At 40.3% G+C, this 22,211-nt stretch overlaps 1 protein-coding gene across 1 annotated transcript; it reads left to right on the top strand.

Annotated features, from left to right (window-relative positions):
* The first annotated feature begins 14,227 nt into the window (after positions 1-14,227).
* On the top strand, positions 14,228-15,486 carry LOC128702777 (pupal cuticle protein 20-like). Its single transcript, XM_053797205.2, has 2 exons — positions 14,228-14,724; positions 14,844-15,486. The coding sequence occupies exons 1-2, from the start codon at positions 14,252-14,254 to the stop codon at positions 15,298-15,300; spliced, it is 930 nt and encodes a 309-aa protein (XP_053653180.2). The 5' UTR covers positions 14,228-14,251; the 3' UTR covers positions 15,301-15,486.
* Positions 15,487-22,211: the final 6,725 nt, after the last annotated feature.

The raw sequence follows: 22,211 nt of genomic DNA on the forward strand, positions 1-22,211 counted from the left end.
CAGCTGGTACGTGGCACGCTTACTGGAGCAACGATGCATACATTGCTACCTGCTATCATCAGGGACGCCTATGGCGTCCCCAACGAGGAAGTATATGGTGTTGCCTTGAATGGGATGACCAGAGTCTTCCTGAAACTGAATCGTACCGGCGTCTACGACAAACTTGTTGTAAGGGTAGATGGGCACTGGGGGGTGAGGAGAGTATGTTTCATTGGTGTATATATGCCGGCATGTAACAATGTTAGAGTCAAAGTTGATTTTGTTCGTGATGTTTTGATGTATTATTTGCGGGGTTTACCTTCCATAACTGTACTTAGAGGTGATTGGAACTGTGTGATTAGGTATGGGGATGTGACGCCGAGGGGGGCAGGATGTGTTTTGGGTGCACTACGGGATGTGTTAAGGGATGTAGGAGTTGTAGATGTGGTGGGTAGGGGGGAGTATGGGGTGGAGCACACGTTTATTCGTGGGAATTATGGGGCGAGGTTAGATAGGATATATGTGATGCAGGGGATTGGTGTGGAGAGAGTGAGGGCTTTTGATGTCGGTTTTTCGGATCACAGGGCGGTGATAGCTGATCTGCGGGTGGATGGTATAGTACGCATATATGCTGGGTATTGGAAATTGAATGTGAGGCTTCTGCAGGAGGGGGATGAAGCCTCATCCTTTGAGGAATGGTGGAGACATTGCTGGGAGGGTAGGGATGGTGGGATGGATTTGCTTGACTGGTGGGAGATGCAGGCAAAGACAGCAATAGCAGAGTTTTTTAGGATACGTGGAAAGGAACAGGCAAGGTGGAGATATGGTTTGCAAAACTACCTGGAGGGACAGCTGAATGCTGTTTACGACGGGGACGGGGGGAAGGGAAGATGTGCGAGGTGAGGTGGATGGCTTAAGGAGTAGGATTGAAGGATTACATAATGAAAGGTTTAACGCGATTAGAGTTAGGGCAGGATTAGAGGTGTTAAAGGGTGATCGACCATCAGGTTATATCCTGAGAAAATTTAGGGAAAGGCAGATGGTGACTACCATAGCGCATCTAGTGGTCGCTGATGAAGGGGGGGGTTATGTGGTGGGTCAAGGTCTTACTGATACAGATGATATTAGTGGTTATGCTGATTATTGGTTTAGGGAGAAATGGAGGAGGAACAAGGAAGTTGTCAATGAGGAGGTATTTGGGGTTATGCAGAATACTATTGTATTGGGACAAGAGGAACGGGAAATGCTGGAGGGTAGTATTAGTGAGGAGGAAGTGGGGCAGGCGGTTTACGGGATGAGTCAGGGTAAGACGCCGGGCATTGATGGAATACCAAATGATTTTTATAGAGTTTATTGGGAATGCATTAGGTATGGGTTAGTGGAAGTCTTGAATCATATGTGGAGCAGTGGGAGGATGGGGAAGACCCAGAAAACAGGGATCGTTGTGTTGGTGCCGAAGAAGAAGGATGGGAAAGTATTATTATTATTATTAAAGATTCGCCGGTATTCTCCCGGCCCGGGCTTTTTCCAAGTGGTGGCCCGGCCGGGAAAGTATTGAATGATTATAGAGCAATATCCTTAATGTGTGCAGATTATAAAATTTATGCTAAAATTCTGGGCAATAGACTGAAGAAGGTTCTAGGATCAGTGGTACATGGGGGACAGTTTGGCATTCCGGGAAGAAGTATGAGGGACGGGCATAGTCACATAAGGGATTTTATTGAGGACTGCACCGGAGGGAGAATACTTGGATTAGATTGGGCTAATGCGTATGATTGTGTGAATAGGGATTTCTTAAAAGTTTGTTTGGAACAGTTGGGTTTGGGGGAGAAGGTGGTGAGATGGGTGCAAACCTTGTATGAGGGAGCAGTTATTAGGGTACAGGTTAATGGTAAGTTGGGGGACCCAGTACTGATGGAGAGAGGTTTGAGGCAGGGCTGTCCACTCTCTCAGTTATTGTTTGCCTGCGTACAGAATCCATTTTATGGGCTGGTGGATGAGGTGATGAATGAACATGGGATTAGGGGGGTGGGCGGGGGGGGGGATTGTGGGGTACGTAGATGATACTACTGTGCTGGTAAGGCATGAGGAAGATCTAAGGAAAGTTGGTGGAATCATTCAGATTTTTGGGGACGCCACGGGTATGAGAGTTAATTTAATGAAGTCGAGACTATTAGAGGTGGGGGATTGGGTGGGAGGGGGCTTGGGGGAGGGGTTGGGATGGTCAGTAGTGGACAGAATTAAGGTTTGTGGAATATGGTACATGGCGGAAGTGCAGGAGAGTAGGAAGATAAATTCGGAATTAGTTACGAGCAGGGTTTTGGGTAGGCTAGGAGGCTTAAGGGCTAGGGACGTAACATTACAGCAGAGAGTTTTAGTGGTCAACTCTCTGGTTTACAGTAAGGTGTGGGGAGTGGCTGAGGTGTTCCCTTTAAGAGCAGAGGATATTGCAGAAATCCAGAGGAAGGTTCTAAGGTATGTGTGGGGGTTTGGGAGGGCATGGTTGAGCAAGGACGTGGTGATGACGGAGGGGAGACGTGGGGGTCTTGGCCTGATGTCATTGGGTCATAGAGTAATGGCTTTATATATTAAACAAAGATATATCCGGACTGGGGGGAATAGAGGAGTCAGGGTAGGTAGGGTAATGGAGGATGCACGAAGATGGTGGTGTGGAAGGGATTTGAGGTATTGTGAGGATATGTTGAGGGTTTTATTACATGTTAAACAGGTGTCCACGTTAAAGGTCAAACGAATGGTGGGTGCTGTGGTAGGCAAGGGTGTCTTACAGGGACTTGCTGTATATCCAACATAAGACTGGATAAGCATATGGAGGAAGTTTGGCTTGCTTAGAATACCAGCGAGGGTACGAGAGTTAGTATATCGTTTTCTGATGGGAATATTGGCCTCTAGGGATGTGTTATATAAAATGGGTCTTGTGAGAGAGGACTCATGCTTGCATTGTGGGGACATCGAAACGGCCTTTCATGCGGTATATTTTTGTCCCTCTTTGGAGGGGGTGAGGTTATGGATGGTGAGTTATCAGACTTTTTGGGGGAGGGGGGGGGGGCAATGGCCATTCCTACGGGCCTTAATGTTGGATGTAACTGGGGTGCCGGGTGATGTGGGTAGAGCCTTAATGTATGTTATGACGGATTATTTACATGTATCTTGGGGGATGAGGGAGGTTAGGGGAGAGTTGAGGATAAAAGCGTTAGCAGCGAGATTTTATAGAACTATGTGTAGGAATAGGCAAGTCTATGGTAGGAGGTGGGTAGTTAGCTTTTCGGAGGGTTACCGGAATCTCACTGTGGGGGGCCTTCTCCTCATGAACCCAGGGGGCGGGCAAAGGGTTGGTCTCCTACCGGGGGATACATGAGGGTGGGTTGGTTTAGGCTTCTTTGTAGTGTGGATGGTGGGAGGGTTATGATAGAGTGGAAGGGAGATGAATGAGGATTTGGAATCTATGGTTATGTTCACTGCATACAGGATAACCTTAAAAACCATGATGACTAAACCTTGGGATCTCGGGTTTAGAGCAGAATGATGTTAAGATAAGCACACAAGTTAACTTGATCGTTGTATAACTTATGTTTGTGAAGTGCTGTGACCCTGCACAGTTGCTTTGTGGGGAAAATTTTCTGCTATGTTTATATATGAAATCATGATCTTTGGCTTAGTCAATTTTATAATCAAATATGACACCTTTTTCTATGTACCTAATCATGTTATGTAATGAAATATGAATTATAATGAATAGTGAGGTATTAGGTTAGGAGCGGACAATTTTATTGTGCGATGCCCTTAATGGGGTTTCCGTGAGATTAACTGGTTTTGTTCAATGGTGTTATTGGGGAAAAAACAAGGATGGAACATGTACGAACTTGTATGTCAATATTTTTAATTATGACTACTGTATGTGCATGAGGAATTTTTATTCCCATGATAACGCTCAGTATAATAACATTGATAATAGGGAAAAGGGGGGGGGGGGTAGTATGTGCCGGCACGAAGTAAGTGCGGCGAGTCTTTAGGCAATGAGAATTATAATTATATGCTAATTATTTGTTTATATATTATCTTTTAGACTGTTTATATAAAAAAAAATCAGCAATGATGTACTAGTGTTTCAAATAGGGAGATAAGGTTTTTATGCCCTGTAACTAGACAGTTTTGATACCTTATGTTAGGATTTTGTTAGTTGTATGGGTTGTACTTGCGTATATAATGTTATGTCTTTTACTTGAGGGTGTTTCCTGCCCAGTGTTTATGTGGGGAGTTTCATTGTGATATGTACCAATGTAATGTTTATTGTAGGCTTTGGTTTGCCTAATGTTTAAATTAATGTTCTGCATAATTTTAATTTTTGTATGTTAAATAATATTTATTGTGCACTTTGTGCAAGGGCTCTAATTGTACAGAGTTGTGGGGGATTTATGTGGACACAGACATAAATTTTGAGTTTTTGGTTTTTGCTAATTTTTTTTTTTTTGTTCGGTGCTGGAGCTCTCTCGCTCTTTATTATGTTAAGAGTTTCCTGCTATTTGCGGGAAGTATTATGTGGTATGTCTTTGCAATTTTATTGTAGGGTTAGGTTAGCCTTTGTTTAAATATTGTAATGTATAATTTTATCCTTCGTATGCTGCATCATATCATCTGTGTACTTTGTGCAAGGAGGTCTTACTGTACTGTATAACAGGCATAATTTGTAGGTTTAGACTTTGTTAATGTTTTTTCTGAGCAGGTGTTATCCTGTTCTTTTCATTGTTCGGTGATGGTATATCATTTAATACAATATGAATGTAACACTTGTGGTATGCTATGGGGTTGATGGTAGGTCATTGTATTTGCAAACGGTTAATTATTGTGTTCTTTTATTTATTTATATCTTGTACTGTGTCCTTTTAAATAAAAATAAAAAAAAAAAAAAATTCTTCCCAACAGCCAGGTTGCACTGAACGTTTCAAAAGTACTTTCACAAGCTAACACCAGAGTCGCCATCGCTTCTAGCACTTCAATAAAGGATCTAACCAGAACAAAATCCAAGCACCACGAACCAGTCAACGCAGGAGTTTACTCTATACCCTGTGGAGGCTGTGACAAGATTTACGTAGGTGAAACAGCAAGAAACCTCGACACCCGCCTCAATGAACACATTTACGCATGTAGGAACGATAACTTGAACAACGCCTGTGTACAACATCGAAATTCTACCAATCATCTCATGAAATTCAGAGACGCCCAATTAGTGATTAAAGAAACTAATTACCGCAGACGCAAGTGCCTCGAATCAGCACTGATCGCTGTTTCGAATACAATTAAACAAAACAACGGCAGCTTCACCATCTCTGAAGTCTTAGCAAGAATCCTCCTGAAAACAGTAAACCCTGCCATCACATAGTCTCTCCTGTTATACTACACAAAGCACATTACAGAGAGTGAACACTGAAACAATCTGCCTCTTTCCAGTCTATATTTGTCCAACCTATTTTTATGTTACCCAAGTAATAGCTTTTATATCCTTTTACTCATGTACGAATTAATTGCTCTACCATATTGTATTACTACTACTACTTTTGTCACTACTACTACTACTACTACTACTTCTACCACTAGTGAACATCTAAATGGTACCTCACTAGTATTCACCTCACTCTGAGCCTTTATATAACCTCTGTGTCCATGTATTGTTTGTAATGGCTTGATAAAGCTCCTGGAAAGCGAAACGTTGCCACAATAAATGTCACATTAGTTGCACTTGTGTCCTTTTACTTTACATATTGTCGGTAATTCTACCAACTTTATTACAACTTGTAAATAGCTTGTCAGTAAAGCTAAGGATCCGTAACCTTGTCAAACCCTGTGTAAAAAAAAGAAAAAAGAAAGGGTGAGAGAAAGAGAGAGAGAAAGAAAGAGACAGAGACAGACAGACAGAGAGAGAGAAAGAGAAGAGACACGTGATATTAAAAAACAGCTTAGTACTACTGCTATACAGTTGCCTACCTCCACCGGTACAGCAGAGTCGTAAGGTCAAAAATATGTATTTGTCTGTCAGTGCCAGTTTTGTTTGGCATAAAATAAGGCCAGGGGGAGTGACGCAATTAAAAGGAAAATACGTAATGTGTTGATGGCTCACACCTTTCATTCCCCAGGAAACTGACTTTTACTAAGAGAGATAACTTCAGATACAACACCAATAATAATAATAATAATAATAATAATTATAATAATACAATAATAATAATCATACAATAATAGTAATATTAATACAATGATAATACAATAATAATAATGCAATATAAATAATACTCATAAAAATATTAAAAAAAAAAAAAAATTGCATGAGGTAAACTCGAATGGGTCAATGGTATGTGGGGGGGGGGGGAGGTGTTCACTGTCTTTTACAGTTCCTTTCACAATGAAACATACTGAGAGAAACATGATTCATTTTCCTTCCAGAGGTGTAGGATCCAACTGGCTTTTCCTGTTTTCTTGGCGAGTCAGTCAGCAGCCTAGTGACGATATTCTAATATATTCGGCACAAGTTGAAGACTGTGACACTTGTGTAACATTTGGGAATCTTTAGTGAGAAAATGTTTCGCCAGCCAGTGGCTTCTTCAGTCCAATACAGAGAAGAAAGGTGGAAGATGAGGAGGAGTTTGAGGTAATCAGTCCCTCAGCCTGGAGTCGACGTGCTCTCTCCATCAATGGACTAAACACATCGACTCCAGGCTGAGGGACTGACTACCTCAAACTCTTCCTGTTCCTCCACCGTTTATCTTTATATTCGACTGAAGAAGCCACTGACTGGCGACACGTTTTCTCGGTAAAGATTCCCAAATGTTGCACATGTAATTCATTCAACTTGACGGTTTTCTAAAGTATACACACCATGTATTCACTACATACCGATGCTAAGTGCCTTCTATCGAGCTACTTACCACTGATTTATTAATATTCAGAACGAAATATTTTTAGATAAACCATGGGTGGAGCTTGAACTCGTGGCGCAGAACACCAGGCCAGTGCGTAAGCCACTGGGCCAGCTGAATACAATAAGATTCATTAAACTAGGTATATATATTTTATTTTTCGAAAATTTTGGATATTCATCAATATCGAATTAACTATTAAGTATACTTTTGTACTTTTAGAAGAACTGAATCTCTATGAAATAATTTTATTTTGGAATTGATGCAATACAAGTAAAATTTGTGGTTTAGCGGTTTATGAGTTTATTGATTTTTTCACACCTTATCAATTAATACTTTTATTTCGTGTGTTATTATAAAAAAATACTTGAGTTCCTGTTAAATTTCAGGCAAGTTTGTCTTAATTGTTCTTCTACTGTAAATTCTTGGAAGTCAATGACTTGTGAAATCGTAATAACTCACTCGCCATGGGTTTAAGCCCCACCCGTTCCGTGGTTTGGAGCTCAGTGTTTAGTACAGTAATACACTGGTCTTCACTGTGTTATATACAGTAATACACTGGTCGTCACTGTTATATACATTAATACACTGGTCGTCACTGTTATATACATAATACACTGGTCGTCACTGTTATATACATTAATACACTGGTCGTTACTGTGTTATATACATTAATACACTGGTCGTTACTGTGTTATGTACATTAATGCACTGGTCGTCACTGTTATATACATTAATACACTGGTCGTCGCTGTGTTATATACATTAATACACTGGTCGTCACTGTGTTATATACATTAATACACTGGTCGTCACTGTGTTATATACATTAATACACTGGTCGTCGCTGTTATATACATAATACACTGGTCGTCACTGTGTTATATACATTAATGCACTGGTCGTCGCTGTGTTATATACATTAATACACTGGTCGTCACTGTTATATACATTAATACACTGGTCGTCGCTGTGTTATATACATTAATACACTGGTCGTCACTGTGTTATATACATTAATACACTGGTCGTCACTGTGTTATATACATTAATACACTGGTCGTCGCTGTTATATACATAATACACTGGTCGTCACTGTGTTATATACATTAATACACTGGTCGTCACTGTGTTATGTACATTAATACACTGGTCGTCGCTGTTATATACATAATACACTGGTCGTCACTGTGTTATGTACATTAATACACTGGTCGTCGCTGTTATATACATTAATACACTGGTCGTCACTGTGTTATGTACATTAATACACTGGTCGTCGCTGTTATATAATACACTGGTCGTCACTGTTATATACATAATACACTGGTCGTCACTGTTATATACATAATACACTGGTCGTCACTGTGTTATGTACATTAATACACTGGTCGTCGCTGTTATATACATTAATACACTGGTCGTCGCTGTTATATACATTAATACACTGGTCGTCACTGTTATATACATAATACACTGGTCGTCACTGTTATATACATAATACACTGGTCGTCACTGTTATATACATTAATACACTGGTCGTCACTGTTATATACATAATACACTGGTCGTCACTGTTATATACATAATACACTGGTCGTCACTGTTATATACATAATACACTGGTCGTTACTGTGTTATGTACATTAATACACTGGTCGTCGCTGTGTTATATACATTAATACACTGGTCGTCACTGTGTTATATACATTAATACACCGGTCGTTACTATGTTATATACATTAATACACCGGTCGTCACTGTGTTATATACATTAATACACTGGTCGTCACTGTGTTATATACATTAATACACTGGTCGTCACTGTGTTATGTACATTAATACACTGGTCGTCACTGTGTTATATACATTAATACACTGGTCGTCGCTGTTATATACATAATACACTGGTCGTCACTGTTATATACATAATACACTGGTCGTCACTGTTATATACATAATACACTGGTCGTCACTGTTATATACATAATACACTGGTCGTCACTGTTATATACATAATACACTGGTCGTTACTGTGTTATGTACATTAATACACTGGTCGTCGCTGTGTTATATACATTAATACACTGGTCGTCACTGTGTTATATACATTAATACACCGGTCGTTACTATGTTATATACATTAATACACCGGTCGTCACTGTGTTATATACATTAATACACTGGTCGTCACTGTGTTATATACATTAATACACTGGTCGTCACTGTGTTATATACATTAATACACTGGTCGTCACTGTGTTATGTACATTAATACACTGGTCGTCACTGTGTTATGTACATTAATACACTGGTCGTCACTGTGTTATATACATTAATACACTGGTCGTCACTGTGTTATATACATTAATACACTGGTCGTCACTGTGTTATATACATTAATACACTGGTCGTCACTGTGTTATGTACATTAATACACTGGTCGTCACTGTGTTATATACATTAATACACTGGTCGTCACTGTGTTATGTACATTAATACACTGGTCGTCACTGTGTTATACACATTATTACACTGGTCGTCACTGTGTTATATACATTAATACACTGGTCGTCACTGTGTTATATACATTTATACACTGGTCGTCACTGTGTTACATTCATTAATGAAGAATTGAGACACTTATGCAACATATGGGAATCTTTATTGAAGAAACGTTTCGCCACACAGTGGCTTCATCAGTCCAATACAAAGTAGAAATGGGTAAGGAGAGGAGGAGAATGAGGTAATCAGTCCCTCAGCCTGGAATCGATGTGTCCAGTCCATCACTCTTGTAGGAAGTACAACATGGGGCCAGAGAAGTGGCTTAAACGTTTCGCCACTGTGTGGCGAAACGTTTCTTCAATAAAGATTCCCATATGTTGCATAAGTGTCTCAATTCTTCAACTTGTAGGTTTTCAAAACCATTCATCACATTCTTTAATACACAGGTCGTCACTGAGTTTGCTACATTCATTAATACACAGGTCGTCACTGTGTTTGCTACATTCATTAATACACTGGTCGTCACTCAGTATTGTGTACTTTCACTAATAGATCAATTCATCCTCCGAGCAATTAAGTCACTTCTTCACATACGGCCTCCAGCATGTTTCTGAGTCAGGTTAGGTAGGTTAGTTTGTCTTGTATCCATAAACGTTAATAAACTATTACATACCACAACGAAAAAAATATAAATATAAGATAGACGATAACAATGTCTCCGGAGTGAACAGAAAACAGGGAGGCAGTGAGTGTGGGTATAGTAACAGAACCTTCAACAGTCACCTGCTTGACTGTTTTTACAACAGTGTCACGTCTTTGGTTAGAAGGGTGGGCTGTATACACAGGTTGGCACTCTCACTGTTGTGGTTTTCAGTGACACTTGTACCTATAAAATTCTCTGGCTTTTTGACACTAAAAAAATGCATCAGTTTAAATCTCTGAAGAGGACAGCGATTCTTGTATTTAGACGGATCTAATATCTCTGTAAGTGACGTTAATAGTGTACTTGTTATGGGCAAGTAATAATGTACTTGTTATGGGCAAGTAATAATGTACTTGTTAAGGGCCAGTAAGAGTGCATTTGCTGTGGACCAGTAACAGTGTACTTGTTCTGGGCCAGTAACAATGTACTTTGGGCCAGTAACAGTGTACTTGTTCTGGGCCAGTAACAATGTACTTACCTTGGGCCAGTAACAGTCTACTTACTCTGGGCCAGTAACAGTGTACTTACTCTGGGCCAGTAACAATGTCCTTGTTCTGGGCCAGTAACAATGTACTTGCTCTGGGCCAGTAATAATATTAACATACAAGTCACGAGCACTCTCCGGGTTAGCGAAAGCAATGTAGTTATCTCTGAAGATAAAAAGAAAATGAAATAACGTAGCCTACGGCCTGCCGCAACATCTTCCTGGTGAGAGGAAGACTCATTAACATATACTACCATTTATTTGCAAGTTTCTGCCTGCGAGGCATTTATTTTTACAGATCTCAACAAATGAGTTATCAGTTGCTGCTGTGAACGAAAAAATTTTATTGAGGACGAACATATATCCACGATTATTTCTGTTCTTTGAAATGTGTTATGAAACTTTGAAACATTACGTAAATGAGCTATTATTCTATTTATTATCACTTATAATAATATAAGTGTAAATAACCTGTTTATCATTTGAGTTAATTTGCCCCTTTCTTGATGCGATAATTGAACCATAGTTCCTGTATCATGTGGGAGTTCGAACACGTGGATAGGGTAAAGTAATACTCACGTAGGCTGGTAGTACGTATATTACGGATAATGTGGGGAGCGCCCTTACAGCCGTACCTATCTCTCTGCTCTCTCTCGTATAACTGACTGGCCGCCCACAGTACCCATATGTGAGGGGGTCTTTGAATACTGCTGTGGTCAGCACAATATGAATAGACAGTGACTCAGGCAGAGACGGTTGGTAGTGAGTCAACTACTGGTACACTGGTTACTGGTAACTGGTTACTACTACTGAGACCTGGACCTATTGTGTGCCTTTGTAATCCATGTTGACTTCTCCCTACAGGATACGTATGAAGTGCACAATAGATAAATTACACTTACTAATGCGATGTGCCAATCGCTCGGTGGCCCCCCCAGACATCACCTGTTACCTAAGCAATGTCAAGTGAGTCTAAGACTTCGTAGCACCTAGCAATACTTTATGATAACCCAACAATGTTACCTAGGTACAATGTTAAGTATCCCAACACTACCTGCAACATACGTGTTGGTGTAATATAGGGTGAACATAGCACTGGTCACATAGGTACATTGTAAGGTGATGTAGTTTGGCTAGGATAATATTGCTTAACCGGCATTGTGGCTAGGATAATATTGCTTAACCGGCATTGTGGCTAGGATAATATTGCTTAACCGGTATTGTGGCTAGGATAATATTGCTTAACCGGCATTGTGGCTAGGATAATATTGCTTAACCGGCATTGTGGCTAGGATAATATTGCTTAACCGGCATTGTGGCTAGGATAATATTGCTTAACCGACATTGTTGCTAGGATAATACTGTTTAACAGACACTTTGGCTAGGATAATACGGATCTTCACTAGTTGATTGTGTGTTTATCATCCTCAAGAATTTAATTTTTCAGTTATGATGTACTTGTTGATGCATATACGACAACTATGTTTATGAAGCCAACCATAGAGAAAGTGTTGAATCATTGTAAGGACCAAATAATATGAGCGTAATTAATCAACGATGCCTTCTTCAAAACTTAATCATCTGTCGTATAATCACGTTTTAAAGAGTTAGCAATTACTGTGCTGCCAAATATGGCTAAGTGCCATTTCCTCATAAAAACTTTCTTATCTGGAGACTCGTTCGAAGTCTTACATAAACCTTTAACCTGATGCCTTTTCAGAGCGTCCTTCACTTTGGTGGTGGTGATAGTCTGCCCGGTATATAAAGGTCCCCACATGAGAGAAGCGCCACTTGCTCTGACCTCTCACACCAGCATGATCCTGGTGAGTTCATCATTTTGCTGGGGACGTTTTAATATTCGGAAAACATCTGGAGAAGATAAAGATGTTGATACTGTAATGTTTACAAATCTTTGACGACAATGATAATACAGTTTCTCTCGTATTGGGCATCTAAACTTGTATAGAATATTTTATATATATCATCTAGCTTTCCTAAACTTTTCTTTTAAATCACGGAACGGGTGAGGCTTGAACCCTTGGCAGGTGAGTCTTGAAACTCACATGCCAGTGTGTTAACCACTTAGCCACCTGGCCATGTTATTGCGATTCCGTGAGGCCCAAATATTTTTTGCCTTTGTTTTCTGAGTTCTTTTGAAACACCCTCATGATTTACCGAAAAAGTTTCAACCTATCTGAATGTTCCTAAAACAAAGACAAGAGTTACAGCTGGTCGGGATAGCCACCTGTTGGACAGGTAGGAAGCAATTATTTGTCTCTGGGGATATGATGGGGCCACTCAATGGAGTTAGATTAGGTTAGGTAAGGTTTGTCAGGAAACAGGACAAGAGTTTCCTGATGCTAGTCTTAGTTATACGATGACTTGCAGCTGGAGTTTTTGGTCATCTGACAGAAGCCTTCTGCTGGCTTACCGGTCCACCCGTTTAAAAATTATGGTAATAAATATAGCCATTTAATTATATGCAACTGACTCAATGGACACCGGGACTATAAGCAAGAAAGGTTATTAATCACGATTCCTAACACTGAGAATATGAGATAATTTTGTTTAAATTATATGACAGATAATTTAAAAATGACAAATAATTTTAAATAATATGAGAGATAATTTTAAATATGACATAATTTGTTTAAATTTCCGGGACACTAGCGAATAATGACAATTTTTTTTAATATCGTGATCTGTCAGATAAATATTAATTATCTGCCAATACTGTGTAATTAGTTAATGACAGATTTTTAAAATCATCGGCATTCTTTTCTGTACGTCAATCTGGCCTCCAAAAATAAGCTTAAATTTCTTCAGTTTATTTTAAGCTAATTTGTTGTACTTATTTAGATTTATTTAAGTTAGATTAGATTACATTGTCGTCTATTTACAAAACATAACCATTATAATGTACAGTAATACAAATAATGTAATACATAAAGATAATATCGAATGCGTCAAAAGAAAACGTCGTGGGGAGCTACCGGGATCTCAAAGATATTATTTATTTAAGTTTTAGTCAATGTTGTATTACCGACGGTCTTCATCCAGAGTAAAAAAAAAAAAAAAAGCTGACAATGGTTTATAAGGATAAGATAAGATTTCGTTCGGATTTTTAACCCCGGAGGGTTAGCCACCCAGGATAACCCAAGAAAGTCAGTGCGTCATCGAGGACTGTCTAACTTATTTCCATTGGGGTCCTTAATCTTGTCCCCAAGGATGCGACCCACACCAGTCGACTAACACCCAGGTACCTATTTGCTGCTAGGTGAACAGGACAACAGGTGTAAGGAAACGTGTCGAAATGTTTCCACCCGCCGGGAATCGAACCCGGGCCCTCCGTGTGTGAAGCGGGAGCTTTATTAGCACAAGCCGTGTAATATTTATACAGTTATTAATTTTGGGCGAAAATTTGAAAAGCGTAAAATATTGCATAAGGTCAACGGTATCACATTTACAACTCAGTTCTTTTCCTGTCTGATGATACTAAATAAGTCTGACAAAATATTTTTTTTAAGCTAACCTCAAATCACAAAATTTCTGAATGTTTTTTTTTTTCAGAACTAGTACATCCTTTTGCCTTAAAGAATTAGTTTACATGGATTTTCTGAAGTAACATTAAAAAAATATCCCCGGCAGATAATGTGCACCCTGGTGGCTCTTGTGGGGGCAGCGAAACTCCCATCTGCGTCTTATGGGACACCAAGCAGAGTAAGTGGAGGGTCACCAGGGGTGTCTGGAGGAAGCTTGGGGAGTTCCTCTGATAGTGGCTCGGCAGACGGTTTTAGCGGAAGCTCAGCTGGTACAGGCTTCGGAGCTTCAACGGCCGTTGGAGGCTTTGGAGGTTCAACTGGTACAGGCTTCGGAAGTTCAGCTGATGGAGGCTTTGGAAGCTCTGCTGGTGCAGGCTTTGATGGAGCTGGTAGTGGAAGATCTCCTAGTGGAAGTTACAGCCCTTCAGGTCCTGTAGTCCCAATCTTAACTGACGAACGTCAGGGACCTGATCAGGCCGGCAACTATAACTTCAATTTCGAGACTGGTGATGGCATCAGTCGTCAGGAGCAGGGCGCCCCCCAGGGCCCAACCGGCGCTGTAGCAGCTCAGGGAGGATGGTCGTAAGTAATCTCCATACTATTGCAGAACAGCAAATTTTAAAAATGCTTTTATATTTCTAGAATGGCAATTTATGTATAAAAACGGTTATAATAATGAATCTAATAATACTGTGTTTCAGATTTACTTTCCCCGATGGAACTCCCGCTGTTTTCAAGTTCGTAGCAGATGAAGGTGGTTATCGTGTGGAATCTGACCTGGTGCCCACGCCCCATCCTCTTCCCGCCCACGCTATCGCCCAGATCGAGAAGGCTCGTCAGGAAGACGCTGCTGCAGCTGCTGCAGGTGGACGTGGATCATACGATGCTTCAGGCTCTGCCTCTCAGTTTACTGGAGCACCTGCTGGCGGCTTTGGTGGTTCATCTGCTGGTGGCTTCGGTGGTTCACCTGCTGGACGGTTCGGAAGTACATCTGGAGACTTTGGAGGTTCCACTGGGTCAGGATTTGGAAGCTCAACTGGTGGCTTCGGAACTTCTACTGGAGGCTCTACCGGTGGAGCTTTCAGTGAAACTCCTGGTGAAGGCTTGGCTGCTGGAACCTCTGCTGTGGTTCCCAGCAGAACCTACGGAGCCCCCTGAGTATCACCACTTGTACTTGACTCCCTAGTCCCACTACTGTCACGTCAGTCAAGCTCATGTTGCCACACGGACTCTGTTTATTTTATGTCAAAAATTTTACGCTTTTTAATGTTACTGTTAAATATATGATCCATGTAAAATATTTTGATTTGTTTACCTAATTATTTATAATTTAAGTGTATAAAATATATTTAAGTTGAATTAGATAAATAAGGCAATACAGAGAGAAAATAATTAAACATTTAATGAACTACAATGTTAATGGATTTTTCAATGATTAATGTAGAGAGATGGAGGAGATTTTTCTACAGTTGTTCAAGTGTGCATTTATTCTGGTATATGTATTCAAGCTGTACTCTCCTAATTTTTTTCTTGTTTGATTACGACCATATTGCCTAATGCCTACTCTCGTCAGCTGTCCTTTTTTCTCATAGAGCTGTGTAAGTCATCCCAATTTCTGGCCACCTTGAATCCGTCGCCTGGTTGGTAGCGTCCTTAGCTCACACACTGAGGTGTCCGGGATTAATCCCCGGAACGGGTGGAGCTTTGGGCATGTTTCCTTACACCTGCTGCCCTGTTCACCTAGCAATACATAGATACCTGGAAGTTAGAAGACTGTCATGTGTTGCATCCTGAGAGACAAGATTAACCTAGAGAAGATTAACCTAGACAAGATTAACCTAGACAAGATTAACCTAGATCAAGGAATATCCGCCTCTGATATTCCTTGATCTGCTGTTATGACTCTTCCACATTTCACTCTGTATGTGAATCAGTCTCTCGTACAACGAAGTCTTAAGTGGCTCCTGAAATTTAAAAATATTCAACTTACCAGGGCCTCTCTTTCCTATTTTATATACAACCCTCACATGGGAAAAATGAACTTGTGACGACGTTTCGGTCCGCCTTGGACCATTAACTAGACACAAGTTGGAGGGAAACTTCTCCACAAGTTTCTGTCTATGTGAGAGTTGTGTATTGTTAAGATAAGATAAGATAAGATAAGATTTCGTTCGGATTTTTAACCCCGGAGGGTTAGCCACCCAGGATAACCCAAGAAAGTCAGTGCGTCATCGAGGACTGTCTAACTTATTTCCATTGGGGTCCTTAATCTTGTCCCCCAGGATGCGACCCACACCAGTCGACTAACACCCAGGTACCTATTTGCTGCTAGGTGAACAGGACAATAGGTGTAAGGAAACGTGTCGGAATTTCCACCCGCCGGGAATCGAACCCGGGCCCTCCGTGTGTGAGGCGGGAGCTTTAGCCACCAGACCACCGGGTATTGTGCCTTCTTGTTCTTTACGTGTGGGTAAGTCACCTTTCACCTGCTCCTGTTCCCCCTAGCAGCAACTAGGTAATTGGGTATTAAAAGACTGTTGTGGTTTGCATCCGGTGGGTAGAATGTGGTGGTAGAACACCTTAGAGCTGGGCTTGTAAATTCAATTATATAAAAAGAAATGTTGAAGAGCATCTATTTTTATCGTGAAACGGATTGTGTAGGAAGAACTGGGAATAGAACCGCCGTTCTTTCGGGTTCTTGAACCCAGCTAGAGGCTGTGGATTCAGTTCCGGTACTTCTTATGCAGTAAGTTATCAGGAATCGTGTGCATTAAGCAGTCTACCATGATCTACTTCTGGTCCAGACTGCTGGCCACACCCGCACGACCCTGAGACTGATACCAAGGTCACAGTCCGCTCTTGCTCCTGTGTTATCAAACTCTTGTCTATCACAGCGTCTCCCCACCTGAGTGAAACCGCCTTTGTTTACCGCAACTGCTGTGTTGTTTAGCACGACGTTTCACCTGGGTGAAACTGCTTCTAGGTTTCTGCTAAACTTACCTGTTTTTTTTTTACTTCCTCCTAGTTTTTGACTTCCTTTATTCTAAAACTCCTTTCATTTGCCTTTTGATGACATATTTAATAAATACTTCACATAGTTGGTGCTGAGCTACAGCTCCAGGCACTACTACTGATGCAATGTAAAGTGAATAAATGGTTTTAAAACCAACTTTAAGGCCTAACACAATCACGTCAAAAAATTTCTGTTTCTAAGATATTTGGTCTTCAGTTCGTGAAAATCTTTGACGGCTGTAATTACAAAAGTTGAGGACATCTTTCTCGGTCATAGAGGTTGAAATGCATCTCGTTACTTCTGGAGTCAATTGTACGTCCTAATCTCAACCAAGCCACAAGAATGTATTCCCTGAGCAAATCTCTCTCACAACATTCATGAAGTGTAATTTGAATTCACGCAGGAGGTGTGGGAGTCGTGGACTTTCGTACTGGCCGGATGCAGGAAGATGGCGGCCAACTGAATTCGAACGTCTTATCTCCCAGGAAATTTCACTTATGTTTTATTTTTAAACAATACTATGGACATCATCTGCTACGCAGAATTATGTGCTGCTACACGACTCCCCTCAAGGAAGGTTCCTTGATGTTGGTGAGGGGCTCTTGATTTAGGGAATTGGATCTGTGCTCCAGTTCCCCGAATTAAGCCTGAATGCCTTCCACATCCCCCCCCCCAGGCGCTGTATAATCCTCCGGGTTTAGCGCTTCCCCCTTGATTATAATAATAATGCTACACGACTCTGCGTAATTACACTGCATGACGGCATAAACCATGGTGAAAACACCAACAAGTTGGTTTAGAAAAAACACGTAAGCAAACACTAGGACATTAATTAGAAAACGTTTCGGTCCTGGGACCTTGATCACTTCTAACATACAGAGGTTGAAAGCCAGTATATATATAGGTAGAGAGTGTTTGCTTACGTGTTTTTCTAAACCAACATTGCATGATAAAATCAGTTGCACGTCAGTGTCATGTAAGATCATGATCCACCGCACATGAGAGAGTTCAGCCTAAGTTAAGGCGCTTCAGTAAGTCTTTGAGGATATTCTTCAATATTTCACCATTGTTTCCTTTCACATTTGCGTGAGAGAACAAAATCTTCTTTTACACAAACCTTATATGTAAACCCTATATGCAAAAAAATCGTAGAAAATAAAGCGATATAAACGTAAACGTCGCCGGGAAAAAAAAATCGTTTTCGGTAAATTTTATCCAAATTATTGAGTGGGGTTTTCTTGAGAAAATTGCATCGTTTCAGATGTTCTGAAAAATAACTCTTACTTACACAGAAAAAATCGATATGACTTCCCACCTGTATTACTGAAACATGTTGCACTTAAATATTTCTCACTTATATGGTACATTTGTGTCCAATAAATGCATCTTTTGGTATGGAACTTGATCACAGTGTTAAACCAAAACATTGAGAAACTTAAAGCTTATATATCTGATCTTAATGAATTATTTAGTGATTAGAGAGTCAACGTCAGAACTTATGGAAACATATACATGATCTGGAGGTATTTAAAGTAAAACAAAAATAAAGAGAATATAGACAGCAAGAGGTCAAAAATTAAATTATCAGGTACACAGCCAGAGAACCAAATAACTTCGTGGTGTCTCATTAACCAGGTGATACTGATGAAGGTTTTCTTACTGTTATTAGCCCTGGAGGCCTATAACTAAGAATTACTAGAAAAAAACAAAACAGCCATTTGTATATTCCTTGAAAGTTGATAACTATACTAGTATCTGCCTGTGCTTTTTTATATTTGTATTTAAGATTATGTTTAGTTTCGTATCGTAACCTTAGAATGCCTCTTCCAAGTTTTAACGCTGAGGGAATCTTACTTTTCTATTATTAAAAACAATTGGCAGTATTGTGCATGTTATTGTGGAAAAACAGATGTGTGTGTTACAGGAGGCTGGGATATACATCTCACGGATCTTCCAGCAAACACATCTGGTTTAAAATTTTTTTTTTTTATATTTTATTTAAAACCATACAATACATTAAATAAATAAAAGAACATAGTATCAGTTCTTACCCAGAATTATAAATTACATTGTCAAAATACACAAACATTTAACTTTGTGCTGACACAAACGGTCCCTCATCCCCTATACATTTTTTTTTTTTTATTTATTTAAAATACAGTATACATTATACGTGTAAGCAAATATGTTACGAAACCAATCAACATGTGACAACAAAATTAAAGTACAACATACGTATACACCATCCCAAAAAGAAAAAGAAACTTCACACAGGTGTACCAACAACATATCCAGAGAATCTACTTCAGCACACTTAAACATCTTATGCCAAGTTTTATATACAAAACAATTCTTAAAGGTAAAAACCTCACCACATGCCATTAAAACCTATACATCCACCCCCCACCAAAGGTACATTTATAAAGTCGTACATATGTGCTCTGGAAGTAAAAGGTACCCCCCCCCCCTCAAATACCTACAAAACATTGACATACTATAAGAGTGCAGGATACTACTTACTCTAAGTAACAATTATGAAAACTTTGCCTAGCATACAAGGATAATACACACTATATCTCAACACGGGTGCAATCCACCCAAGACTTCTTCATACACTATATACCCTATACCAGTATTAATACATAATATACACCGCTACTTGAACTCATATGCACACCTGATCCAACAAAGTCATCTGAAATTGCGTATTTACACAAAATCAATATACATTTTTATATTACCTTACATATACTCTTACATGTGACTTTAAACATTAAAATAGCAAAGGGAAAACAACAGCGTGTACTTAAAATATATAACACTACCCTACACATACAGTGTCACACGACATGTACTATATAATCTTAACCAGGCCGCTGAAACATTATATGTTAGGCCTTATGTACAAAAATACAATCTCGCATAATATAAAACTGTACCACGTTACTCATTACAGCTATGTAAATTTCGAACCTTCTGATATACAGAAATTCTTACAGAATGCATCCAACAAGAAGGGAAACCCCGGACTTTGTATCACAGCATATTCGATACAGTCATATGGCATACCTTAGCAACACCATTTAGTATATGCTTTCTATAACATCTTTGAAGGCACTCTCACAATAACGAACAGTCATTCTCACACACATAAAAACTTTAAGATTCTACCTTTTCTTTCACCTTGTATACACACAATGATGTAGTGCTCCAGTACATTACGTACATATACTATCCAAAATCTTCACGACATAAAGGGAACACATGTGTAAAAACACCACCCACACCACACTCACTACTCAGGAAAAGCATAAATGTATCAGTGCAAATCCAGTCACACACTTTAAAAGCCATCCACACATCTCCGCTCAAGAAACTAGCCCGTCGCTTCCCCTTTACACCTAAATCCCGTAAATCCTTTAACTTAAAACTCCGGTATCCCTCAGTAAACACTGTCTCCCACCTTCCCCCATAAAGATCCTTATTGCGACACTTAGTTCTATAAATGGTGGCCGCTAACACCTTTATTCTTTCATCCACACCCACTTCCCTCATAGCCCAAGACGTATAAATAAAATCAGTAACCACATACGCAACCGCATTCACCACCATCTGACTCATCCCACCTATATCTAAACTTAACACCCTTAACACCTGTAACCCTTCCCCACCCACTAACCTAACTACCCTACCTAACCATACCCTTACAGCTTCTAAATAATTACAAAAATACACCGCATGAAAAATAGTCTCGGAACATCCACACGCTTTGCACTCCCCACCCTCCCTTAGTCTCCTATTAAATAACACAACACATCAGAGCTTATTTCATGGGTAGCATTGAAAATTGGGTTGGTCAAATGTTTGTTAGTGGGATGAATTGTAAAGGACCTGCCTAGTATGGGCCAACAGGCCTGCTGCAGTGTTCCTCCTTTCTTATGTTCTTATGTTTAACACCAGACGGCAAGATTCCATGTAGAAACCTAAACATTACCTCCCTTACTCCTGGTTTAAAACGCAATTGCCGTAAACATTTCCAGATATTCCCCCACGCATACATGGGGTATGCCCCCTAAACTGCCGCCACCACAGACCCACCCCCCACCCTCTCAAGAATCCTCAATTTAAGGCTCTTCGGATCCCTCACCGTCATTAAAACCCTCAACATGGCCTCACCAATCATTAAATCGTTACCCCCCCACCATCGTTGCATATCCATACGCAGTTTTTCTAGCCCCCCTTTCCTCACCCCCACCTCCCCCAAATACCCGCGTTTTAGATACACACTCATCATACGCTTTTCTAAATGTATAAGCCCCAGCCCCCCGTGGCTAACGGGAAGCGTCACCACCCCTCTACTTAGCCAGTCACAACCCGATCCCCATATAAATCGGAAAATCCCATGTTGCAACCGTTGCACCTCTCGCCGCCTCAGCGGGTATACTGCCACCACATGCCATATCTTACTATACAACAGCACGTTCGTCACAATGACCCTCTGATGCAACGTTAGCTGCGCCGTCCTCAAACCACCCAATCTTTTCAATACCCCCATCCACGGTGCGCATCGAATTTACCTCTTGTGTGACCCTATCATTCTTAGCGTACACTATCCCACAAATCAATAGCTGATCCACCACACTCCACCCACGCCCTACAGTCCCATCTCTATTTACGTTATTGCCTAGGTCCATATACTTAGACTTTGCCACATTAATTTCCATCCCAGTAGCCTCTCCAAACACATCTACCACCTTTCCAACCTTGTGTAAATCCTTCTCATCCCTCACCAATACAGTTGTATCATCCACATAACCCACAATACCCGGCCGACCCTCTCGTTCATTACTAACCCCTCCACTTGCGATACTCCACCTAACTGCCCTATAAAAGGGATCCTGGAGGCACGCAAACAATATTTGCGATAGAGGGCAACCCTGTCGCAAACCCCTTCCCATCTGAATGTTAACACCTAGCCTTCCATTAACCTGTACTCTCATAGATGCTCCCTGATACAATGTTTTCGCCCAAGATATAATTTCCTTCCCAAATCCCT

This window comes from Cherax quadricarinatus, chromosome 79 (genome assembly GCF_038502225.1).
Source record: "Cherax quadricarinatus isolate ZL_2023a chromosome 79, ASM3850222v1, whole genome shotgun sequence".
Taxonomy (NCBI): domain Eukaryota; kingdom Metazoa; phylum Arthropoda; class Malacostraca; order Decapoda; family Parastacidae; genus Cherax; species Cherax quadricarinatus.

What these genes read in the sequence shown, in the direction of transcription:
- LOC128702777 (XM_053797205.2), top strand. Translation starts at nt 14,252, where the DNA reads ATGTGCACCCTGGTGGCTCTTGTGGGGGCAGCGAAACTCCCATCTGCG. An exon ending in GCAGCTCAGGGAGGATGGTC is followed by an intron (nt 14,725 to 14,843) that starts GTAAGTAATCTC and finishes ACTGTGTTTCAG; the next exon opens with ATTTACTTTCCCCGATGGAA.